This window comes from Brachypodium distachyon, chromosome 1 (assembly GCF_000005505.3).
Source record: "Brachypodium distachyon strain Bd21 chromosome 1, Brachypodium_distachyon_v3.0, whole genome shotgun sequence".
In the NCBI taxonomy this organism is placed as follows: Eukaryota; Viridiplantae; Streptophyta; class Magnoliopsida; order Poales; family Poaceae; genus Brachypodium; species Brachypodium distachyon.
This window is the reverse complement of record NC_016131.3, coordinates 64874949-64897504: the sequence shown is the minus strand read 5'-3', so window position 1 is coordinate 64897504 and position 22556 is coordinate 64874949. Positions and strand designations below refer to the sequence as shown.

The window sequence follows — 22556 nt, the reverse complement described above, 5'->3', positions numbered from 1 at the left end:
GCAGCCCGCTAACCATGGCCCATCGGTCCTATGCAGCACCAGCCCGTCCAGACGAAGCAACTAGCAGATCAAATCTCCCTTTCACATACAAAAGCCTAGCCCACGTAAGCTCAAATCCGGAGCAAATTTAACATTTGCGGGTCCTTTGTACTCCCTACTTCCCTAGTAGTTGTGCATTCGGTACAGTCAAGTGGAGAATATTTAAAGCTCAGCAGCTGCAAGTGGAGATAGCTTACTTTCAGCTAGTACATTATTCTGCTGTTGCAGGGAGACCGGTGTTTGCACCATGCTTAACCAATCTTTTAGCAAAAGGAAAGAGGGGTTTTAAATAAAGTAGCGGTACTATCTTTTTCTCTCAAAAGTTCTTTAAGTGTCTCCCCGTTTGTTAGAGTTGAACATCATTTGCACATGTCAGGGTGGCTGGGTGGGTATCTATAGTATTGTGAGTTTAGTTGTGCTTCGTATGACTTTATTAATTTCCCGGTTTATAAGACATATATACCGATAAATAAGTGAGATTTTGGACCAGATCGATCCATACCACTACGGAGTATAGCAAACAATTCTATTCTTTCCGACAGTTGGGTACACTAAACAGCGGGGGAGCAGTAGGTAAAACGTAGCGTGGGACACCGAACGCTTAAAGTTTTCGCGCTTAACAATTACGTACGACCACGCGCCCGCCACGGCACAATGCAGACAAAACACTCGCTAAATTGACGGCCAACGACGCTCCAACCGCAGCCCGCAGGTCTGCGGCCGGCCAAACTCCTCGCCTCAGTTCACATAATCTCTTGCAAAAGTCAAGATGGCCGATCGATTCACACGGTGCAGCTAGAGCTGCAAATTTTTGGCCATCAGGTATTTAAGAACGGAGGGAGTAGTTTATTTGTTTGAACTAAATAATGTCAAAGGGTACCCTGAGGATCACATGTTGCACCTCTAGACGCAGTAAGTACGTATCTCTCGTCAGTGAACGATTAGTGACCATCGATGTACATATTCCGTGTGTTCTTCTCGCATGACATCGGCGAAGTTTTGCGCAGCAGCAACTGCGGAGAAGCGAAATACTACGTGCTCCATAAAGGGCTGAATGCTGATGGTTAGCATTAGACGAAAGTACTTGTGGTTCAATTCGAACACCTGCATTTGCGTGTGTTTACGTCGTCGTTGATAACTTGTGACCCAACCAACAAACGGGCGCCCAGCCGTCGGTGCATGAGCCACGAGGGCACCGATCGAGCCACCGAACCAGCAGGAAATCTCATAAACAACAGCTCATACCCTATACATCTATCCCAATCCGAACTAAGTATTTAGTATGCAATGCAAGGTTAGCTTTGTCTTCTTTCTTTTCCTTTGTTTGTTAGGGTCTTTGAGAAATTAAAGAAATCGCGCCCGAGTCAATTAGAAGTAGGATACATGGCTTCGTTGATTGAATTGAAATTCTCGCTGCTGCTGCTGCTTTGCCTGGTTCCTCGAGAGTTCGCTTCAACCGACAGAATGGAAATACTTGCAGCAGGAGAACGAAAACGTTTCTGTTAACGTGTGCATGGCCGACGCGGTCGAATTTTTAATACCACTCCGTAGTACAGTTTTTTCGTGTGCGATAGGACGAGCTAGGTTTGGTGAGTCGTTTCCATGTGCTTCACAGGAATTGACGCCCACAGGTCCGTGCAGCCAGGTGGGGCTACCAAGCTAGCACGTATTAATTCACCGAAAATTTGTGTTTTGTTCGTTCGATTTGTCTTTTATTTTTGTTCTGGAAAATGTTTAGGTGGAGGGGGTGAGGGGTCCCATCCCAAACCAAATGTCCAATGTCTTGCTTCATGTCCAAGAGACCAAGACACAGGAATGGAGAGAGTGCGGCAGCTAGAGGCCCCCCATCCCATCCCCAACCGGCATTCATTCGAGCTTGAGAGAAACGGCACACAAAAAGCGATTGTTGGATTTGGACTTAGTGCCAACGAGATGTTCACGGAAAAAAAAATGCCCACGTGCGAGTGTGACGAGCGAACGTTCGGTTCACAACGAGCATCAAAAAGAGAGAAATGTTGAAAATTCCATATCGGGGAAAAGGGAGCCCTATAAAATTTACACCGTATATATGCTTTCGCTCCGCAGTCCATTTTTGTGCTGTCACGTGAACAAAGTACCGCAGGTAGCGTGTAATTATTCGTATACTGCAGCGTGTTGTTTGTCCACGCGCGCGGGAGGGAGGGAGGGAGGGGTCGGTCAAATGATGACACCAACTGGAACCCATCACCGAACAAGAAAGCGGAAAGGCCACATCGGCAACCACCTTAGGTAGGGATCGAGTGAGGTCGCTGGTGCTTATCTTATCGATTCTATAGCCCCAATTAGATCATCGTCCCTCGGTCAGTTGCCACAAACAAAAAATGACGCGATCACTCTGCCACCGACACACGCAAAAACGAACGCAGGCATGAATACCTGACATAGGCGTACGTAGCATCGGATATCGATCAACCGATCGAGGCAAGTTTATTTCTGCTGCAGAAAGAGCCAAGATTTCATACCTGCTGCCGGCAACTTCAATTTCGGCAGATTATCATCTCTTGATCTCTCAGGCAGAAAAAAGAAAAACCATATATGGAATTATATGGACTCGCGCACGCTGATTTTGATTAACCACCACCGATTTTTGCTCTTAGCTGGAGCGCAGTTCCGCACGTAGGCATCAGGGCGTCCAAGGCACCCACGGACGCGGCAGGCCAGGCCAGAAACACGTATCCTTTACGACGAAACTGCTTACTTGGGGTGTTAGTTGGGGCAGTGCGCGCATTTGCATAAAGCGCGTCACTAAGTTAAAACTCCCTCATCAGCAGCAGTCAGCACGCCGCCTAATGATTGCCGTGTGTCCCGCCCGTCGGAGAGCTAGTAGTACAACGTAAAAAGGCTCGTCTTTCTTCTCCCGGCCCGCTCCTCGTGCCAGCTTCTTCGTCTTCTACCTCTCTTCTCTTGTCCCGTTGCCCGCCACCTCGCGCCCCTTTTTAAACCCACCACCACTGCCGAATTCGGCCCCCCCTCACTCACCACCGCACCGCCCGCCCGCTGCGTGCTACGGGCTGCCTAACTTCGCTAGCCAGGACACACGCGCTCGGTCAGGCAGGCAGGCAGCGGCTACGACACGGCACGACGCGACGCCAGGAGCAGGCTGCTCCCGAGAGTCGTCCGAGGGAGACCGCCGTCGTCGTCAGCTATCGTCAGGGAGGCGTCGTCGGTGTCTGTCTTCATGGGGTCCGCCGCGTTGCAGGATCACGCCGTCGGCGTCGGCGTCGGGAGGGCCAAGAAGGGGTCCGGGGGTTCCCAGCTGTGGAAGAAGGCGCTGCTGCATTCCAGCCTCTGCTTCGTCATGGGCTTCTTCACGGGGTTCGCCCCTTCGTCCGTCTCCGACTGGCGGTCCTCCTCTGCCGTGCCCGTCGGGGGTGCCGCCGGCGGGGTCGGGAGCAGCCACGTGGTCCGGACGCTGCACTCCGCTGGCGCGGTCGGAGCCATGAACCGGAGCCTGCTAGCACAGGGCGGCGGTGCGGTCGGAATCCAGGCGGCGTCGGATGGCCCGCGGCCGCTGCTGGTGGTGGTGACGACGACGGAGTCGACCCCCACGGCGAGCGGCGAGCGGGCGGCTGTGCTGACAAGGATGGCCCACACGCTGCGGCTGGTTCCCCCGCCCGTGCTGTGGGTCGTGGTGGAGGCGGCCCCTGACGTGCCGGCCACGGCGAAGCTGCTGCGCGACACGGGGCTCCTGTACCGGCACCTGACGTACAAGGACAACTTCACGGCCGCCGAGGCCGCCGCCGGCAAGGAGCGCCACCACCAGCGCAACGCCGCGCTCGAGCACATCGAGCGCCACCGCCTCGCGGGCGTCGTCCACTTCGCCGGCCTCGCCGACGTCTTCGACCTCCGCTTCTTCGACCAGCTCCGCCAGATCAGGTAACGGATACACAGAGTAATTAGCAGAGTGAAAACGTCTTCTTTTTTCCCCCGCATTGATCGTCCGCTTAGACAGAAACAAACAGCTTGCCTTCGTCTTCGACCATCCTTTTGGGTCACGCGGTAAACAGACTTAACACGCTAGCGCCCAAAGCAGACTAGCGGGCAGGCAGGGCTAGTTGCAAGCAACTTTGTCAGGTTGCTCCCGGCGTCACCGCACCACAGCTCACGCACCGCCTGGATTACTCTCCGGCTCAGGGCTTAGTTTAATCGGACCCCAATTGTGCGAGCCATGTGAGGAGGCCACTCTCCCCATCACCCCGCATCATACACTCCATTAAAAGGGTCGTTTTTATCTCCCTGCATGCTCCCGTTCTTTTCTCCGGCAGGAGCCCGCAGGCCTGCGCTGTACCAGTACTACCACTCCGGATCTCGGGGACGAAAGACGCTCATCAGTCAGGCTGGAGCAGCTTGCCTTTTGCGCACTTGCTTGCTTTCCTGCGTCCTCGAGTGCTTATTAGTTTACTGCCGCGACGTAACAGTCTTTGTTCCGGCCTCTGGCTGATCACGATGGGGGAGCGTTTCGTAGGAGACGCCCAAATGTGTCGGCAAAATGATTGGCACCCCTCAACTAACGGTGTGGGTGACGAGGGTGCCTTCCTTTCTCTAGGACCCCGAAGGATGGCGTCCTGAGAGGCTGAGACCTGACGGGATAGATAGCTGCTGCCGAACGTTGCACGGTTGTTGCATGCGCCGGCCTTCGAATCGGGCTCGTGGAAGCGATAAGAAATCGCGACGTGTGACTGAAACCGACGCGCGCGTTGCAAGTCGCATCCTGCAGGTTTTGGTTGAGGAAGGACGTGCACGGCACGGGGTTCCTGCTGTTATAGCAAAGGCAGATAGCCAGATAGAGTAATTTTGGCTAGATTGACGTCTCACAATCACGAGAACCCCCCAAATTAAGTTTTTTTCTAGGAATTAATTAATGCTTCTGATTCGCGATGCTGTGATTTGTAAACCACCATTTCGGTCCGGGCGAATCAATCCATTCTTCATTAGCACTGCATACTTATTTAGCGACTTGCTAATTGAGTACATTTCCGTAGCGGCAACGTGACATGGGTTGGCAGTTCGACTGAGCAACTTTTTCAAGACACATACGTGCATATGCATGCCGGGTACTTCCGCTAGTCTCTGACGCGAGAATTTTCTTGTTTATCTGCAGCACATTCGGCGCGTGGCCGGTGGCAAGAATGTCGCAGAACGAGCGGAAGGTGGTCGTGCAGGGCCCCGCGTGCAGCGCGTCCAAGGTCATCGGCTGGTTCTCCAAGGACTTCAGCAACGGCAGCGCCGGCGGCACGGGCACGGCCAGGTCGCCCGAGATCGACGTCCACGGCTTCGCCTTCAACAGCTCCGTGCTCTGGGACCCCGAGCGGTGGGGCCGCTACCCGACCTCCGAGCCCGACAAGTCCCAGGTCAGTCAACCCTTCAGCTTTCATTTCTCACCAACTGCTACATACTACAGCACGCATCGTCCTAGTAGTACTAGCGCTACAGGAGTATAAGCTCCTCGCCCGGCCCTGGCCTGGATCGGCATATAAACTCACCGGAACAGCAAGCATTCATATGGCCTTTTGCGATGCGGCGCGAGGTTCCGGGGTTAGAAATAGAGCTAGTGGAGGCGTTTCCGCCATGAAAACGGCGTCTCTTTGCCCCTGTCTGTCAGCTAGCGTTACTCTGTTGGTGCATGTGGCACAGGTAGAGAGGGGGGTGTGAAGGCAGGAGAACGTACGTCTCGTGGCCCATCTGTCCCGACTTTCCCGGTCAAATCCCTGTCACGCGTTCCGCATAATGAAAAGATCGGGGAGCCATTCTTCGTCCCCCGTTTAATTTCTTCTGGAGATTGTTAATTCCGTGTGGGTGTCAATTGGTGGTGCGGGTTGTCGGTGCAGTACTAGTCCCTGCAGCAATCGACAAAACAGATCGAATCCGAGAGAATCTGCAATGGCGTTGCAAAAATGCGAAATCGCGGGGGTTCATCTTAATTTAATCTGGGTGCGGCGCGGTGCGCTGATTTGGTGGGAGGAGTGGCCCCCGTGGCTGAGTAGGATTGGTACAGCCATGATGAGTTTCCAGTGCAAGGCAAGCCACACTTGGTGTTGTTGTTGGTGGTTAGCAACAGCAGCAAGTCAGCAACTGCAGCGGACAGCAGTAGTAGTACGTACCCTGGGCCTGGGCGACCTTCTTTAGAAAACAGGAGCTTCTTTTAGGTTACAGCTAACTGTTTGATCTGCCTTGAATCTAACTACTAAAGCGCCACTCTTGCCATGATCAATCATGGGATGGCGCGCGTGTTTCTGGTGCAGTGTTTCATTGCTCCTGTATTGCCAAACCTATGATTTGCTTGCTTAATTGCGATGCACTTTAATTTGACCGAACTGACGCATGTTTTGGGGCATCATTGTTTCTCAGGACTCGATGGGCTTCGTGCAGCAAGTGGTGTTGGAAGATTACAGCAAAGTGAAGGGCATTCCTTCCGATTGTTCGGAGATCATGGTATGGCGTGTCGACAAGACGCCGTCTGCTTCCTCGCGGCAAGCTCCGGGTAACAAGAGAAGGTAGAAGGGAGAGCTATAAACAGAGCTTGGATGCCTGAGCCGAAGGAGCAGCGTACACTGTACATGCATGGTCACACCGGCAAAGGTGTTGATTTTCGTACTAGCTGCGAAGACTGAAAATTTTGGTTTTCTTTACAGGGGATGGATCAACCTGTATCCCCCCAGGCAATATGATCATAAATGCACATCCTTTTTTACTATACCTTTTTTCTTCCAAAATTGTTATATATGTATAATCTCCCCTCTCTTCTTTTTTCAAGTGGGTTTAGGTGATTACATAACACCCCCTTGAACTGTCTCAGGACTGCAGTGAATAGAACTGGTTAAAACTTCCGACAAATGCCTGAATGCTCTCTCTGCTTGTTCAGAAGTTACCCGAGGTCATCCTGTTTGTAAAGCTTTCATGCTTGGGACAATTGCACAAACATGCTTCAGAAACACACAAACCTGGACGACCCTGCTCCTGGTGTTTTCTGAAACCATTCATTAAGACACAAGGGTCCCGATCGAGTACCTTCCTTGCTGTTGGCACATCGCCATCACGCACAAATTTCAATTAAATTAAGCCGGTCCTTCAGGCTAGCTAGAAACGCAGTGGAGTAGACAACTCCTTTTTTTTTTCAAAAAGAGAAGCTTCCAACAGTCTACCTGTAATCAGCATGCGTCCCCTGAAGCGACGCATGTCTCTCGTTTGAACACCAACCATTATGTAACGTAGTCACTTAGGTTTATTTCTTTTGATGAAGAGGATTGAGTTCATTAACGTGGTCGTGCAGGGTTTGTGCTATAATTTGCAACTTTTTTCATGGCTATCGTTTTCAAGCTACTGTTGGTTGACACTGTGTGATTTGTACGAGTTCGTTGGTAGGCTATCCTCTGCAACGCCTGGCTAAGCCTTTTCCTCGATAATGGGTATTTTATTGATTCTTTTCGTTGCAGCCGATACAACTAAAGAGAGTTTAACATTCCGCTTCTGCATAATAATATACACACAACCAAAAGGAAGAAATACAAAATAAAATGCAAGTCGACCCATGAAATGGTATGCGGTGAAAAAACAAGTGGAAAAGAATCGACAAAGTTTCTCAGATGAAGATTACAAGTCGACCCATGTTGGGTGATATTACAACCTGCGAGGTGTATCAAGTCACAACAAAGTTTCTCAGATGAAGAGTTGATGGATGTCAGTGTATATATTGCTGCCCTAAGAAACGATTAAAATGAGCATTAATCAAAATTGTCGATCTTAATTGGAGTGATGTCATCTGCCACCTTGAAGTGCCCCACCAATCTTGCGAAGAACATCATCTGCTGCTCCAAGGTAAACTTGATGTTCTGGGCCTGCTCCAAGAAATGCATGTCAGCTATGAGCCTATAAGCTATCAGCCTATCATCTACCAAGAACTAGAGTTTATTCCCACTAGTTTTTTCAACCGCAATAAGACAGCCTTCATAAATTCAACAAAAGAACAATCAAGTTGGGTGAGTGTATTGATATTTACTGTTCACGGTCAAAGTGATATACATCGAAGGTGCTTGTGGTAAAACCAGATATGAAAGAGAGAATAGTCTTTAACCTTGCGAAAGCCATGCTGTTCCCCTTCATACTCAACCAAAGCAACAGGAAGACCTTTGTCTTTTATAGCCCTATGTATTATTGTCGCCTGATCTGGTGATACAACCTGAAGATCATCGAAGTGTAAGTTGGCAAAGATAGCAGAAGAAGAAAAGAACAGCCTAACAGTTCACAGGATAAGAATGTAAAAAACTGACACACTGCCTGACTGCCAAGTTGCTCCTAGCAGATTTTTGTTTACTCCATACTCATTGTCTGGATTAATAGTTTGAAATTGACTTGTCAAACTAATAGTTGATGTTTTGATAAGTACATAATCTTATCAAAATAATAGTCATATAATCTAAATTATTATTAATCATGTAGACAACTATGCGATATCACTAATAAACTGCACTGATGACAGCAAACACTTAAGGATTCGAAGCTTTACCGGGTCTTCCAATCCTTGAAACAAAATGACTGGACATGTAAATCTTTCAACGAAGTTTATTGGTGATCTCTCAAAGTAAGCCTGTTTATTTCCTGGAATATTGGAGGTGCAGTGATGTTATTAATCAAATCATGAACAAATTCGAAATCCCAGTAAAGATTACTACAAAGTTTCTTACCCACAAGGTTGTCAATATAGTGTGCCTCAAACTTGTGCATGCCTTTCCTTAATGAAGCCAAGTCAGCAATCTGCTTATCATACGTATAAGTTCTTAGCTGGTAATAAGCTGCAGCCAAAAGATAGAAAACATAGCGATTTGAAACTTGCCCCATATAACGAAGAACCAGCCTTGAATGTCTGTCTGAAAGCAAGACAAGCTAAAGTTGTGAATCCACCAGCAGATTCTCCTGTTACACAAAGTCGTTGCCCGTCTACTCTTCCAGTTTCCACCTTAACAATCAGCATCACAATAGCATATTAATTCATCTTTTCTTGTTATACGCTCTGAGTGTGATTATTATAGCATGTACATGAAGAAAGATCAGTCAGTATGAACAAGCCATACCAGAAATGTGGCACAACTGCAGCAATCATTTACATCAACAATACCCCATTGCCCTGAGAGCCTCTCTCGATACTCTCTCCCATAGCCTTCAAGAAAAACAAGAGAATAATTATTATCACTTTTTTAAAAGTAACATATTATGGTATTTGTAAATAAGAGGATGGAAATCATTAAATTATCCATGCATCAGATGTGCAAGTACAAAGAACACAGGACATTCTTCATCAGATAGATTAACCGAGACAGAGACAAAGACCTGCACTTCCGCCGTAGTTAACATCAACAAGTGCCCATCCTCGGCTCGTCCAGTATTGCACACCAAGATCTAGAACCCCACGTGCTTCATCTGTAGGTCCACCTACGGAATTGCAGTAATGCCAAGAGATATTATCAATTCTGTTGTTATGCTTCCCCATGGCATTGAGCAACTCTTCAAACACCGCCGTTAGTAATTTGTTAAGTTGGTTAATACAGTTAGTTAAGACCATCTTACGCCCTTTTATCATCACAAGAACACAAACAGTGTAAACAGTAAGTTAGCAGATAAGCAATTGCTATCCTAGAGCGTGATTAGAGGACGCGCTCGCGTGTGTGTGGCATGCAAGTGCATCTTCCTTGTGTATTCAAAAAAGAAAGAGAACAAGGAATAAAGTATTCTGCAGAACAAGCCCGTACTATGCCTTTGGTACCTTCAAGAAAATGACAAGATTTGATATAATTAATTACCGTGGGTCCTGACCAACAACGGAGGTTTTTCATCTGATGAACCTTGGAAAACATGATTGTATGGGGCGTAGAAATAAGCATAAGCATGCTTGCCAGGGATTACAGTTGGGTATTCCATAAATTCAGGCAAACTAAAGTAGGATGTATATTTCGTAACATCCTCTGAGGAGGACCAAATTATAGAGAAGTCAGTTGCCATTGTCCTCTTTTCATTCAGTGTCACCTGGTGCAAAAATATAGGATGAAGTTAGTTTGAACAATTGAGAATTTCAGTGTAGATATTTGGTATGAACAACCAATCTATAAGGTAGTCAAATGAACCTTTGCTATTGATACTGGAAGACTGGCAGACGCACCCTCAACATAGAAGGATCCATCTCCAGAAACCTAAATAATCATTTAAGATATTTAAGGAGTAAGATTTTTTATCCTTACAATGGAATATATTGTACTTTAGTTCTTAAGGTAACTCATCAAGTTTTCTACTTACTATGTTAGTTACAGCAGAGAAGGGAAGGTCGAGCTTGGAAAAAGACCCCGATTCATGGTCCAGTAACCCAAGATATGACTTCCCTTTCTGTCTGGATAAGAGAAGAGTAGGTTTAATTTTCTGAATCACATACAACAATCAATATACAGACAATACCAGAAACTGTGGCAAACCTGTAGCAGCAAACTATTTTCGGACTCATGTCATCGCTCACGAGGAAAGCATAGGAGCTGACACCAAAAATCCACATTGGCTTTGAGAATTCAGCATCGAGTGAGTACACTTGCACCACCACATTGCTCTGCTCATCCTGTCATGAAAGAGACGTCACAATGGAAAGCCAAAACAAATCACATAATTCCCCAAACAAATGCAAGTATGTGTGAAGAACCTAATTAATTAGGTACCACCCTCCTAGTTAAAGAGATTCAGATTCAGCTTATTAATGCAATATTACTACCAGTTTACATAATGGGGTTGCCAAAATAACAATTTGATAATATATAAAATTGTTTATCAGAATTGTTTCTGTTGGAAGATATATACAAATGTATAAAGCTATAGTTATTTGTTAAAAGCAAAAAATTAGACTTAAAAGACAGGTGCAAGTAACAAAGCAATAGGAGATGTCAGGGGTAATAGGGTGTCATCCCCTACCAGCTACTCCATGCTATGAGTAAATAGTTTAACAACCTGGGAATAAAATGAGATCAAAAGAAAACAGACTAGCAATAAACAAGCCAGAGAAGATCATACCCATTTATAAATATTCCAAAACCCACTGTGTCGGTCAGTTATGAAGAACAGCTCACCTAAAGAGAAACTGGTTGAATTAAATTAGATTTGAAAGATAATTTGTCCCAGTGAACACTTTTACATGCCAAAAGTCAACTACTCATGAGGAGACAAGTGTGGAATAAGTTTGAACATGAAAGTAGAGTATGCCAAGATGCAAACACCTTTTGAAGACCACTTGGGTTCAGTAGGAGATTCTACTAACATTGGGTCTCCGCCAGCAACACAAACACGTTTTTGTACCTCTCTGCAGATAATAAACACTGAAATGAATCTGTAGACCTTAGAAGACAAAAAAAGCATTTATTTCATACTTGAAGCAACAAGAGACACAATCATCCCTAAACAATCAAATACCCAATCAAATTGATCGTCTGGCACAATGCAAAATAAATATGAATACCTGATGCTACAATGACCACGAATTTGTATGTTTTTTTAGGGATATATTTAAGTATAATCTAAAAATACAAGCATTTACCATGAACTTGCTACAAGTATAGAGTGACCCAATGTGTGGAGTAGTGCTGAAGATTTTTAGGCAATAATGAACACATGTCATTTAAAAATAGATAGTGATAACGGATCTAACAGCATCCTTCAGTATATTGCAAAAAAAGGTATACTTCAGCATTTTAGCAGCTGGTAGAGTAAATATCCATTTTCAACCAAAAAAAGTTCAATACACAAGCATGCAAATAATCTGAAACAAATAAGGCATGCAAATAATCTGAAACAAACAAGGCATGCAACCAAAGGATTACCCTTTTCCGGAGAAATATCCAACCCATAGTTGCGCTTTATCCCATGACATGTTTGGGTCACTCCATTCAATCCATGCCATACGTTTCTCAGTAGGATCAATGCGTGGAAAGGCGTAAAAGTCATTGCCACTGACCAGCACAGTTGGTTCTAAGGCAAAAATTGAGAACAACATATGAATCATAATAATACTACAAAATGTTAAACATGTGTAGTCCTTGGTCCTCCTTACCATTAACATTTCCAGCTCCTGTGCTCACAGCAGCAATTGTTATGATAGGATTTGAGCTCGTCTGGCGGTGATCTGCGGTAAAATTGGATTGCTTGTTCTTCTTAAAAGAATGTAGAAAACACTACTGACGTGGTATGTGGAATACTAATAACCTTCCATTATCGTGATGTAGCGACTGAAGTGAGGATCAAAGACACCATCCGCATAGCGGACTAGTGATCCACCATAATCCGGTGTCAGAGGTAGCGGTGAGTTATCTGAAGCCAGCAAAATGGAAACGTTTTGAAACACCATTACACGATACCATTAATTAATTGCCTAAGATTTTGAAGAAGCGTTGTACAATGGTGCCCATTTAAACAATCACAGGATAAGATAAAAAGGATGCAGAATTATTTTTTCGCAAGTCAAATTAAAGTTACATTTCAAAAATTAAAATCAAAACTATATGCTCATGCACAAGGATCCCAACAAAATGCACAAGTATTTAACAAAACAAACATATTTAGCTTGAATTTGAAATGGAGGAACATTAACTGTGTGAAGAAATGCCAGAAGTAAGAGTGTCTGCCATGAGGTTAACACATGCTACTGAAAAACATGTGTAACGTGCCAAATGCGGTAGTATGATGCAGCAGCAATGTGCGCCTATCCATGGATATAAGTCGTAGCACTACAGAAGCAAGAGTGGTCCATAGTTAAATGCAAGATTCCTCCGTGAGAACCTCCTATGGTTTGCTTGTACAGGCGCTGGTCGCTGTAGTTGGAGAACACAACAACATCGCCTTCCGCAGCGAAGGCGCCACAGCCGTACTCCTGCGCCAGGGACCGCACCGCAAACTCCTGCGGCGTCACATCAAAATTTCCGCCGTTTGCCTCCGCCCCTTCCTTCACAAGAACCGCTCGCCTGGAGAAGAGGGAGGGATGCCTCAGCGCCGCACGCTTGAACGATGGGTTCTAAGGTTTGGGGAACAGCGAGAAGAAGTAGGTGGTTGTTTCGCGTACCCTCCTTCCTCGGGACGCGTCTCGACCCATAAGAGCCGGCCGTCGCCGGCGACGGCCAGCCCCTCAACGGCCTTCCCGGCGGCGGAGACGGCGGCGGCGCTGATCGGTGACTCCCAGGACCCGTACGGCGTGGCCGCCTTCTCGACCCCCGTGGCATGCGGGTGCATCGCGGCCGTCCGGGCGTGCGCTGGATTTGGCGAGCGGCAGAGCAGTGGGGCAGTGGGCAATCGGCGACTTTGACTCCCCTGACGCGCTCTAGGGTGCTACGGGGGTAAAAGAATAATTTCCGGTCGTCTGATTGTAAGTCAGAGGCAAGTCGTTTTTTTAGCAATTGAATATGTTTTGTGTTTTAATATTCAGAAAGAAATATGGAAAAATAAGTGTGGAATGCCGTCCAAATACAAATACAAGGTGTTCAGTCGTAAACTCAGATTTAATTCTTTTTCTTAAATATCAGGCGTCAGAGACATAACCACATTTTTTTATCCCTTCCCAATGAAATTGCCAAAACTTATCCTTTATAAACTCAACGTCAAAAACAGATTTGCAGAAAACCCAGAAAATATCACAGGTATCATCTAGAAAGTTAAGAACGCGGAAAGCCCATGTCCCCAGCGGAAAAGGCCTCCCTAGGAGCGGAAGGTTCGCTGGCCCCGCATGACTTGACCTGTTATCCACATTCGCCCCTTCCACCTAACAAAATGGCGAGAAATGCGTGCAACATACCCTCTTTTTCATAAATGTTGCCATATTTGGTTTCGTTAAGACAAGCCTTTGAGCAATATTATATTTATTAATATGATAGGTAACCACAATATATTGATTTAAATTTCATGTCTTACGAAACCATATTAATAAAGTAATGGCCAAAACTTTGTCTTCATGAAACCAAATATGCCAGCCTTTGTGAAAAATGAGGGAATATTTTTTGCTTGAATATCAACACTCTTCGCTTCCGCTCGCTCGTCACCGACATGGATGCCCCTCAGAATAGCAAATTTTTCACCATGGGGCCAATTAGATGGTGGTCTACACAAACAGAGGGCTTACACGTCAATGTCCCGTCATTCATTTAGTACGGTTGAAGTGTGAAATCATGGGGCTAACGACGTTCTACCTCGGCAATGCCCTAGCTTAGGTCTTGTGTATTTGAGAGCATGAGTGTGTACCGGCGATCTCGTCGACTAACAAGGTCAAGGGGACACGAATTTACCCAAGCTCAGGACCCTTCGGGAGGTAATACCCATACTCCTGCTCTAGATGTTTGTATTGATGGATGATTACAAAGGTTGCCGATGAGGCTATGGTGCGTGGACCGGATCTGGCGAGTGCGTATGAGATGGCTTGTCCTTCCCGTCTACCCCTCCTAGTCCTTTATATGTAGGAGCCTAGGTCTCGGGTGTAGAGTCCGGATTGATTACAACAGAATAAGGGAACCCTAGATCGTATTCCTTATCTTGAACCGTAATTCTAGGCACTCGATCTTCATAGATCGTGATGGGCCTTCATGTGGGCTTCGTACTGGGCTGCAACGGGTATACTAAGGAAGAGGACTTAGTGGGTCATACCCACGTCAGGGCCCCCTACCATGTGGTCTACATAGACGGAGGGCATACATGTCAATGGCCTCATCACTCGTGTAGTACAATTGAAGTGCGAAGATCGGGATGACGAAGTTGGGACTTTGACAATGTCCATATTGGTGGACTTGTATCTAGGAAAAATTTTGAGTGTATGTGTTGGCGAACTCGTCGGCTAACAAGGACACAAGGAACACGATTTACCCAGGTTCAGGGCCCTCGAAAGGTAATACCCCTACGTCCTACTTGTCTGATCTATATTAATGAGTCGATTACAAAGGGTGCCGCGGAGGCTAGATGCACAGATTCGATCTGGCGAGTGTGTCTCGACGGCTTCTAGCTAAGTTGGGTGTCTCCTTGGCTCCCCCTCCTGGTCCTTTATATATGTAGGAACCCAGGTCTTAGGTAGAGTCCAAGTCAGTTACAATGAAGAGATATACTCTAATTAAGCTTCATTATCTTGAGTCGCGGGATTTGGCATGTAGACTCCTGGAATCGTAGTAGGCTTTTTTGTGGGCCCCTAGCTGGGCCGTAACGGGTATACTCGAGTCGAGTACGTGGTTAGTCATAACCACGTCACAGGACTGATTATAATATATACTCCTAAGCTTCGTTTGGATATTCGTATTCTGAGTTGGAATCGAACCGGGAGAGAATACCAATTCTATTGTTTTGTTGTACAAAATATTGCTACTTGGAGTTATTAGATTAGTCGATTCCAATTTCTTGTTTGGATGCGCCGAATGTTGAATCATGTTCTTGAGGAGGAGGTGGGGAAGAGACGCAGGGAGGAGAGGACTAGAGCTTCCCGTCGGAGATGTAGAACATGATCGGGGGGAAGTGGTTGAGTTGGAACTTTTACTCAGGACGGGCCAACAGGGCTTTTATGGACTATTTTTTGCATAAAGATTGGTCTTTTGTATTTTTGTTTGTTTGTTAGGGACCCGGCCACCCAGCTGGCTCCGCCTGTGAGGAGGGGTGGACCACACCGATTTTGTGGCGCGTTCGGATGCGAAGGGTGCCCAGGACAGCGCACCGCTTGTCGTGACGGTCATGGTGGGCAGACTTGGCGAGGATGCTTCAATGCAGAAGGGAGAGGGGGGAAAAGAGGAACGAGACACGCACACATGTTATGCCAACGGTGTCGAGGACGGCTCATCGACGATGACGATGTAATAAATTTACTTGACCTTTGTATCTGGTATTGCATCATGAAACTATGTGTGCTAGTGAGTCGATCCAGGGACTAGCACTATGAGCATAGAGATCGAACCCTACCCGGGGGCGGTCGCTTCAGATGGTATCAGAGCATTGTGTTGCCTGTAGGAACGTGACTCTAGCTTGGATTAGGATAAGACCAAACCTTAGGATGTCATATCACGGAACGAGTAAAGAGTACTTGTCGGTAACGAGATCGAACTAGGTATAGTTGATACCGATGATCAGATCTCGGACAAGTAAAATATCGTGAGACAAAAGGAATTGGTTACGACGTTTATGGTTCACGCGAGTTTCATCGTTGAGTGAGTGGGAGTCATTACGGTCTCCAGATCCCACTGATGATTATTGATCATAGATATGTTTCGATCATGTCCACATCATTCACGAACCGTAGAGTGACACATTTAAGGTTCATCGACGCTTTTGAGTGGATACGGAACACCGGAGAAAAGATTGGACAGCGCGGCGATTGTTTTCGAAGAGCACCGAAATTGTTTCGGGATATCGGAATAGTTCAAGGGGATAAGTGTTAATGTTTGTTGATTAAATCCAATTCTATATTAGAAAGCCTCAAACTCTAAAGCAAAGATGAGGAAGCTGCGCCTTTACTCGCTCGAATTAGAGGAAAAAGGGGATATGCAGCAGTAACAGCTTTTCTTTCAATAGTAAGCAGGAAATGCGAACAAGAGAAAGGTAGAAGAAGCGATCCGCGCATTTCCTTATTTCAGATTTTACTCGTTAGAGAAATCATTTCTTAGGTATGCTGCATTCTTTGAAGAAGAGTAGGTTCTGCTATTTAAGACTTAGAGGAAGTTATTTCCGGGAACTAGCAGACCAAGCCAATCAACAAGGAAAGCCTGCCAAGCAAGGAAGCCACCAAGCAAACCTTTAATAAGCATCTCTAGCCCAGTCACTTCTCTATAGAAAGAAAAAACCTGCAGCCAAGACTAGTCACATTAGTTAAACAAGTGATTCGCTGACATTCAATTCAAATAGAAAGAGTAGTCACAACTGCGACAAGTTGCTCTAAGAGGAAGGAGTTGACTTACTTTCAATTCCTAATACAGCAAGAGCTTATTTTTTTAATGTAGCATTTCTACCCCTATAGGATTTTAAAAGAATTAAAAATGTGTTATTCATTTATGGGAGAAAATCCTTTTCATTTTGAGTGGAGTTTTACACCCATTATGGGGACCTTTGAGTTTGAGTGGAGTGTCCACTCACATGAAGAGTGGAGAGGTGGGGGCACCCCTTGGGCTGCTGCCCTTCCACTCCTATATATAGAGGGGTGGTGCTCCGCTTTGCCTTACACACTCATTTGCACCTCTTGCTCCCTTCCTCCCGCTGCTCCACCTCACGAGCCATGGCTTAGGCGAAGCCCTGCTCAAATAGTTTCTCCACCACCACCACCACCACCACCACGTCGTAGTGCTGCTGGAGTTCCCGGTGGATCCACTACTTCCGCTGCCTCGCTGGAACGAGGGATCAGAGGTCGTCGTTGAGCCGTACGTGTGACCTAGTGCGGAAGCGTTGCCCGTTTGCACCGCTCATTTCGCGATCTTGAGATTGGCAAGTGATCGTCTACATCATCCACGAGAACCGTTCTTGTTAACAAAGCTTTTGGTCTTTGAGGGTGAGTCCTTCTAAGACTACGGTTTACCCGTTACTTTCATCTACTAGATATGATCTTGGCCCGTTTGTGGTTTCAACCGTAGGAATTGTTTTGTTTTCTATGCAACGAACCCTTCAGTGGTATCAGAGCCGGATCTATGCGTAGTTGTTTTGTACGAGTATAACACATATGGATGTGGGCGTTGATAATCAGGTTATTGCATCCTTTCGTGTATTTTGTATCTTAGTGGCATAGTGGGATTGAAGCGGCCCGGACTGACCTTACATGTCCTCGCACATGAGACTTGTTCCACGCTTGACATGCAACGTGCTCTGCATAAGTGGCTAGCGGGTATCTGTTTCTCACACTATAGTTAAGATATAATCTACAACGGGTTGCTAATAATTGGTTTATCACTGTTGTGGTTTCATGTTCGTAGGTAAGAACGGTTCTTTCCTCGAAAGACCAAAACCGCGTAAAATATGCAAAAATAAATTAGAAGCGTCTAACTTGTTTTTGCAGGGCATGTGATGTGATATGGTCAGTGTTACAAAATTGATGTATGCGATGATCTTTTTTTGTAAATTATGACAACCGGCATGAGCCAAATGGTTGTTTTATTATTTTATGGCCTGCGTGCTGTGTATATGTATATGTATATGTATGTGTATATATATATATATCCATGTGATATATTGTATTGATTGAGGACGACCAAGATGGAGGACGAGCCCACGAGCTTACCACGGACGCAACTCCAAATTAAAAAATAGTAAAAAAATGATATTGGACGGGGGAGTATTTGAAAACTGAATTCCAAATTCCATCCTCAAATACCACGGTTAAAACGCGGTGATATAAAAAAGGCAATCAGTGGTGGCAGTGATACCGATGCATGTTCCTCACCTTCTCCTTCTTTTATGTCAAAAAGAAAACGTTTCACATCTTGAGATAATGATATGGAAGAGTATGGGCTTAAATTTGATTTGTTTTATCCCTATCAACAGGTATTTAAGCCGGTCACGCGTAATTTCCAACCCGATGGTCGAAAGCTGAAAGAACACTCGTGCAGAGGGCGTTTTTTTTCTAGGGAGACGGCGTTTTTTTTATTCACAAAGAAAACGGAAACTAATCCACTTCGAATACGAGAGCCGGTTGGGCGGTAACCGGATCCGGAATCCAGGACGCGGAACATGCGGGCCGCGGAATGTCTGGAAACACGTTGGTGCCATTTAAGATATACGGTTCGTACGATTGAAATCTAAAGGACAAGATTTCCCACAACGACAACCATCAGACTTGGATCAGGCGGCCAGGAAGGAACCCTAGAGCCCATCGCTGCCAATATAAAGCGGCATTCCTCTCGACCTAACCCCTCCATTCAGTCCCTTCCCACCCCTCCTCCTGCGCCGCCGCCGTCCTCCTCTCGGTTACTTCTACTCCGAGGTCAGTACCGATCCAGTTTCCCTCTCTTTGTTGTTCATGGTTTGATAGAGGCTTTAGATCTGCGCGCATGTCTCTGATTAGTAGCCTTAATCTGCGACAGGGTTAGTTTTTGTTGATGTTTGCGCGGATGCATAATTTCTTCTGTACTTGGAAGGATTTGTCTAAAATCATGCAATTTGCTCGATCTGTATATTTCGGTGTATGCTTCAATTTTGTTACGCTAATTATAACTAGCTCTTATAAGTTGGCTTAATTTCATACGGTACTATAGGATTTGTCGGTCGTCGCGGAATTGACGACAACCCTTTACTCCATCTGCTTTCTGAGGTGGTAATTTGTTTTCAGTCTTGTAGATGTACCTCGTGATGTACGGAATTGCTGGCTTGTATAGATCTAGCATTATTATTCATGTCTTGTATAGTTCTAGCATTTTCGTGTGTAGTGTTGCCCAGATCTCACTGGCCTGCAGTCTGATAGAATATTTTAAGATGGTTAAGCCATCTAGTTTATGTTTCGTATGGTTACTGTGTATTAACCTTCGCAGATAGATAGGATGCAACCTGTTAAGTTGATGGTATTCATAAGGAACCCCGCATCTGTTTTGCCTTACCCTTTTTCCCCTTGTTTCAGCTTATTTGCCCGCCCATCAACCATGGGCAAGGAGAAAGACGCACATCAACATTGTGACCCCTGGCCATGTCGACTCTGTCAAGTCGACGACCAGTGGCCATGTGATCTACAAGCTTGGAGGCATTGACAAGCGTGTGATCGAGAGGTTTGAGAAGGAAGCCGCTGAGATGAACAAGAGGTCTTTCAAGTACGCATGGGTGCTTGACAAGCTTAAGGCTGAGCGTGAAAGAGGTATCACCATTGATATTGCCCTTTGGAAGTTCAAGACCACCAAGTACTACTGCACAGTCATCGTGATTTCATCAAGAACATGATCACCGGTACCTCCCGGGCTGACTGTGCTGTGCTTATCATTGACTCCACCACTGGTGGTTTTGAGGCTGGTATCTCCAAGGATGGCCAAACCCGTGAGCATGCCCTCCTTGCTTTCACTCTTGGAGTGAAGCAGATGATCTGATGCTGCAACAAGGTTTTAATTTTAACATACCTAATGTGCAGTTATTTTAGATTAACTGACCTGTTCATAGTATGTTGCCATATGTCTTCAGGTGTATTAGAAATTTCAGGGCTATGCAATGGCCTTGGTTGTCCTACTAGTGAAGTTACGCTATTCAATATCTTTCAATAACACTTTAACTTCTGAAGATTTAGTAATTGTTAAAAGTGCATCTTGTATGATAATCTGTTAATATTGACTGTCTTTAATAATTTGCTTGTGAAATCGCTAACGGATGCAACTTTCTTTTTGACAATTATATTTAGTGTTTTTGAATCTAAAGCCACATGAAGAATTTCTCCTTGTTTTAGCTATGTTTATCAGCTATGCTTGTTTATGCTTTGTTTATCAGCTCTAGCTGATGGAATACTTTCTTTGTTCTGCTCTAGATGGATGCTACCACTCCCAAGTACTCCAAGGCGCGTTATGATGAAATTGTGAAGGAAGTCTCTTCCTACCTGAAGAAGGTTGGCTACAACCCTGACAAGGTCCCATTTGTCCCCATCTCTGGTTTTGAGGGTGACAACATGATTGAGAGGTCCACCAACCTTGACTGGTACAAGGGCCCAACCTTGCTTGAGGCGCTTGACCAGATCAATGAGCCCAAGAGGCCTTCAGACAAGCCCCTTCTTCTGCCCCTTCTTCTGCCCCTTCAGGACGTTCAAAAGATTGGTGATATCGGCACTGTACCTGTTGGACGTGTTGAGACTGGTGTGATGCCTGGTATGATTGTTACCTTTGGCCCCACTGGTCTGACCACTGAGGTCAAGTCTGTTAAGATGCACCAGGAGGCTCTCCAGGAAGTGCTTCCTGGTGACAATGTTGGATTCAATGTGAAGAATGTTGCTGTGAAAGATCTCAAGTGTGGGTTTGTGGCATCAAACTCCAAGGATGACCCTGCCAAGGAGGCTGCCAACTTCACCTCCCAGGTTATCATCATGAACCATCCTGGGCAGATTGGCAACAGCTACGCTCCGGTGCTGGACTGCCACACCTCCCACATTGCTGTCAAGTTTGCCGAGCTGGTGGCCAAGATTGACAGACGATCTGGCAATGAGCTGGAGAAGGAGCCCAAATTCCTGAAGAACGGTGATGCTGGTATTGTGAAGATGATTCTGACCAAGCCCATGGTTGTCGAGACCTTTGCACAGTACCCTCCTCTTGGCCGTTTTGCTGTGCGTGACATGAGGCAAACTGTTGCTGTTGGTGTCATCAAGGGTGTGGAGAAGAAGGACCCAACCGGTGCCAAGGTGACCAAGGCTGCTGCCAAGAAGAAATTAGGTGTTTTCCTGGGTCAATTCATGTCCGCTTTTGAGATATCTAGTAGTTTAGTGTCTGCTCTGTTGATGTGTCGTTTGAGTACTGTCGTGTTATTTCGGCTTTTGGCAAAACCTGGATGATTGTGAGACTTATGTTTATGCGCTTGTCCGCTGTGGAATTTAGTACCCATACCGCTAGTACTTTGCTCTGTTAATATCTTTTTCATTTTGTCGAGTCCAGTGCAAAATCTGAGCTCTTTTACATTCCTTTTCTCGTTTGCTTTGATGCTTTGCTCTCTAAATGTGAGACTGACATTTATGCGCTTGTCCGCTGTGGATTCGGTACTACATACCACTACGTTTCTCCTGTTTTTATTTTATAGACCAGTGCGAATTATGTGCAATTTAAATCGCTTCCTGTTCTCGTATTCTTTTATGCGTTGCTTTATGGCTGTTGTTGCTGTCAGAAAGCTATGAGTATGTTTCACCACAATACTAATCTGGTTAGCATTCAATGATTGTTACATCTCGTATCATCTGGATACAAAAATGTTGGGAGTCCGAAAGGCGCCAAGGATACAAAATGTTCGGAGACCGAAAGGCTCCAAGGTTACAAAATGTTGGGAGACCGAAGGGCTCCAAGATGCAAACCATGTTCTATCCTTGTAGCTTTCACAAGTCTTGGTCGAGCTGTTGAGCAGGTTCTTCTGATCGAGTCAGAAAGCACAGAGATGCAATGCATGTTCTATGATTCTGCTGTATGCACCAGCTGACTTTGTAACATTCTAAGTTAGCAGAAAAAAACACTGAGTTTGTAACATTCATAGCAGAATTTGTAACTGTAACTGAGCTGTAACATTCATAGCAGAATTTGTAACTGAGCTGACTTTGCTACCAGCTGACTTTGTAACATTCTAAGTTAGCAGAAAAAATCAGCTGACTTTGTAACATTCTTGTCTCAAATTTGCCCTCATTTCATATTAATTGTCTCAGTCCCATAGTTGATTACAGCAATCAACTATTCCCTCAGATCCATATTAATTGTCTCAAAATTGCTCAGATATTGATTTATAAAAATGACTAGATACATGTAATATTTCGACAATTAATACGGATCGGATGGAGTGTTATTAAAAATCATTGTTATAACGCTGGT

The 22556-nt window shown here is 45.6% G+C and overlaps 2 protein-coding genes and 1 pseudogene across 2 annotated transcripts; 2 read left to right on the top strand and 1 right to left on the bottom strand.

Moving 5' to 3' along the window:
- The first annotated feature begins 2856 nt into the window (after positions 1–2856).
- Positions 2857–6912, top strand: LOC100835571 (probable glucuronosyltransferase Os03g0287800). Its single transcript, XM_003558122.4, has 3 exons — positions 2857–3954; positions 5180–5429; positions 6427–6912. Exons 1-3 carry the CDS (start codon positions 3257–3259, stop codon positions 6574–6576), a joined length of 1098 nt encoding a protein of 365 aa, XP_003558170.1. The 5' UTR covers positions 2857–3256; the 3' UTR covers positions 6577–6912.
- Positions 6913–7612: 700 nt separating this feature from the next.
- LOC100835264 (acylamino-acid-releasing enzyme) lies at positions 7613–13396 on the bottom strand. Its single transcript, XM_003558121.4, has 18 exons — positions 13157–13396; positions 12877–13058; positions 12304–12408; positions 12152–12223; positions 11922–12069; positions 11322–11404; positions 11119–11174; positions 10536–10672; positions 10363–10453; positions 10194–10259; positions 9873–10095; positions 9403–9504; positions 9147–9232; positions 8909–9031; positions 8760–8829; positions 8582–8673; positions 8150–8254; positions 7613–7913 (listed from the first exon to the last, which is right to left on the bottom strand). The coding sequence occupies exons 1-18, from the start codon at positions 13321–13323 to the stop codon at positions 7800–7802; spliced, it is 2022 nt and encodes a 673-aa protein (XP_003558169.1). The 5' UTR covers positions 13324–13396; the 3' UTR covers positions 7613–7799.
- Positions 13397–18858: 5462 nt separating this feature from the next.
- LOC100842925 lies at positions 18859–21635 on the top strand (annotated as a pseudogene).
- The last annotated feature ends 921 nt before the right edge of the window (positions 21636–22556 follow it).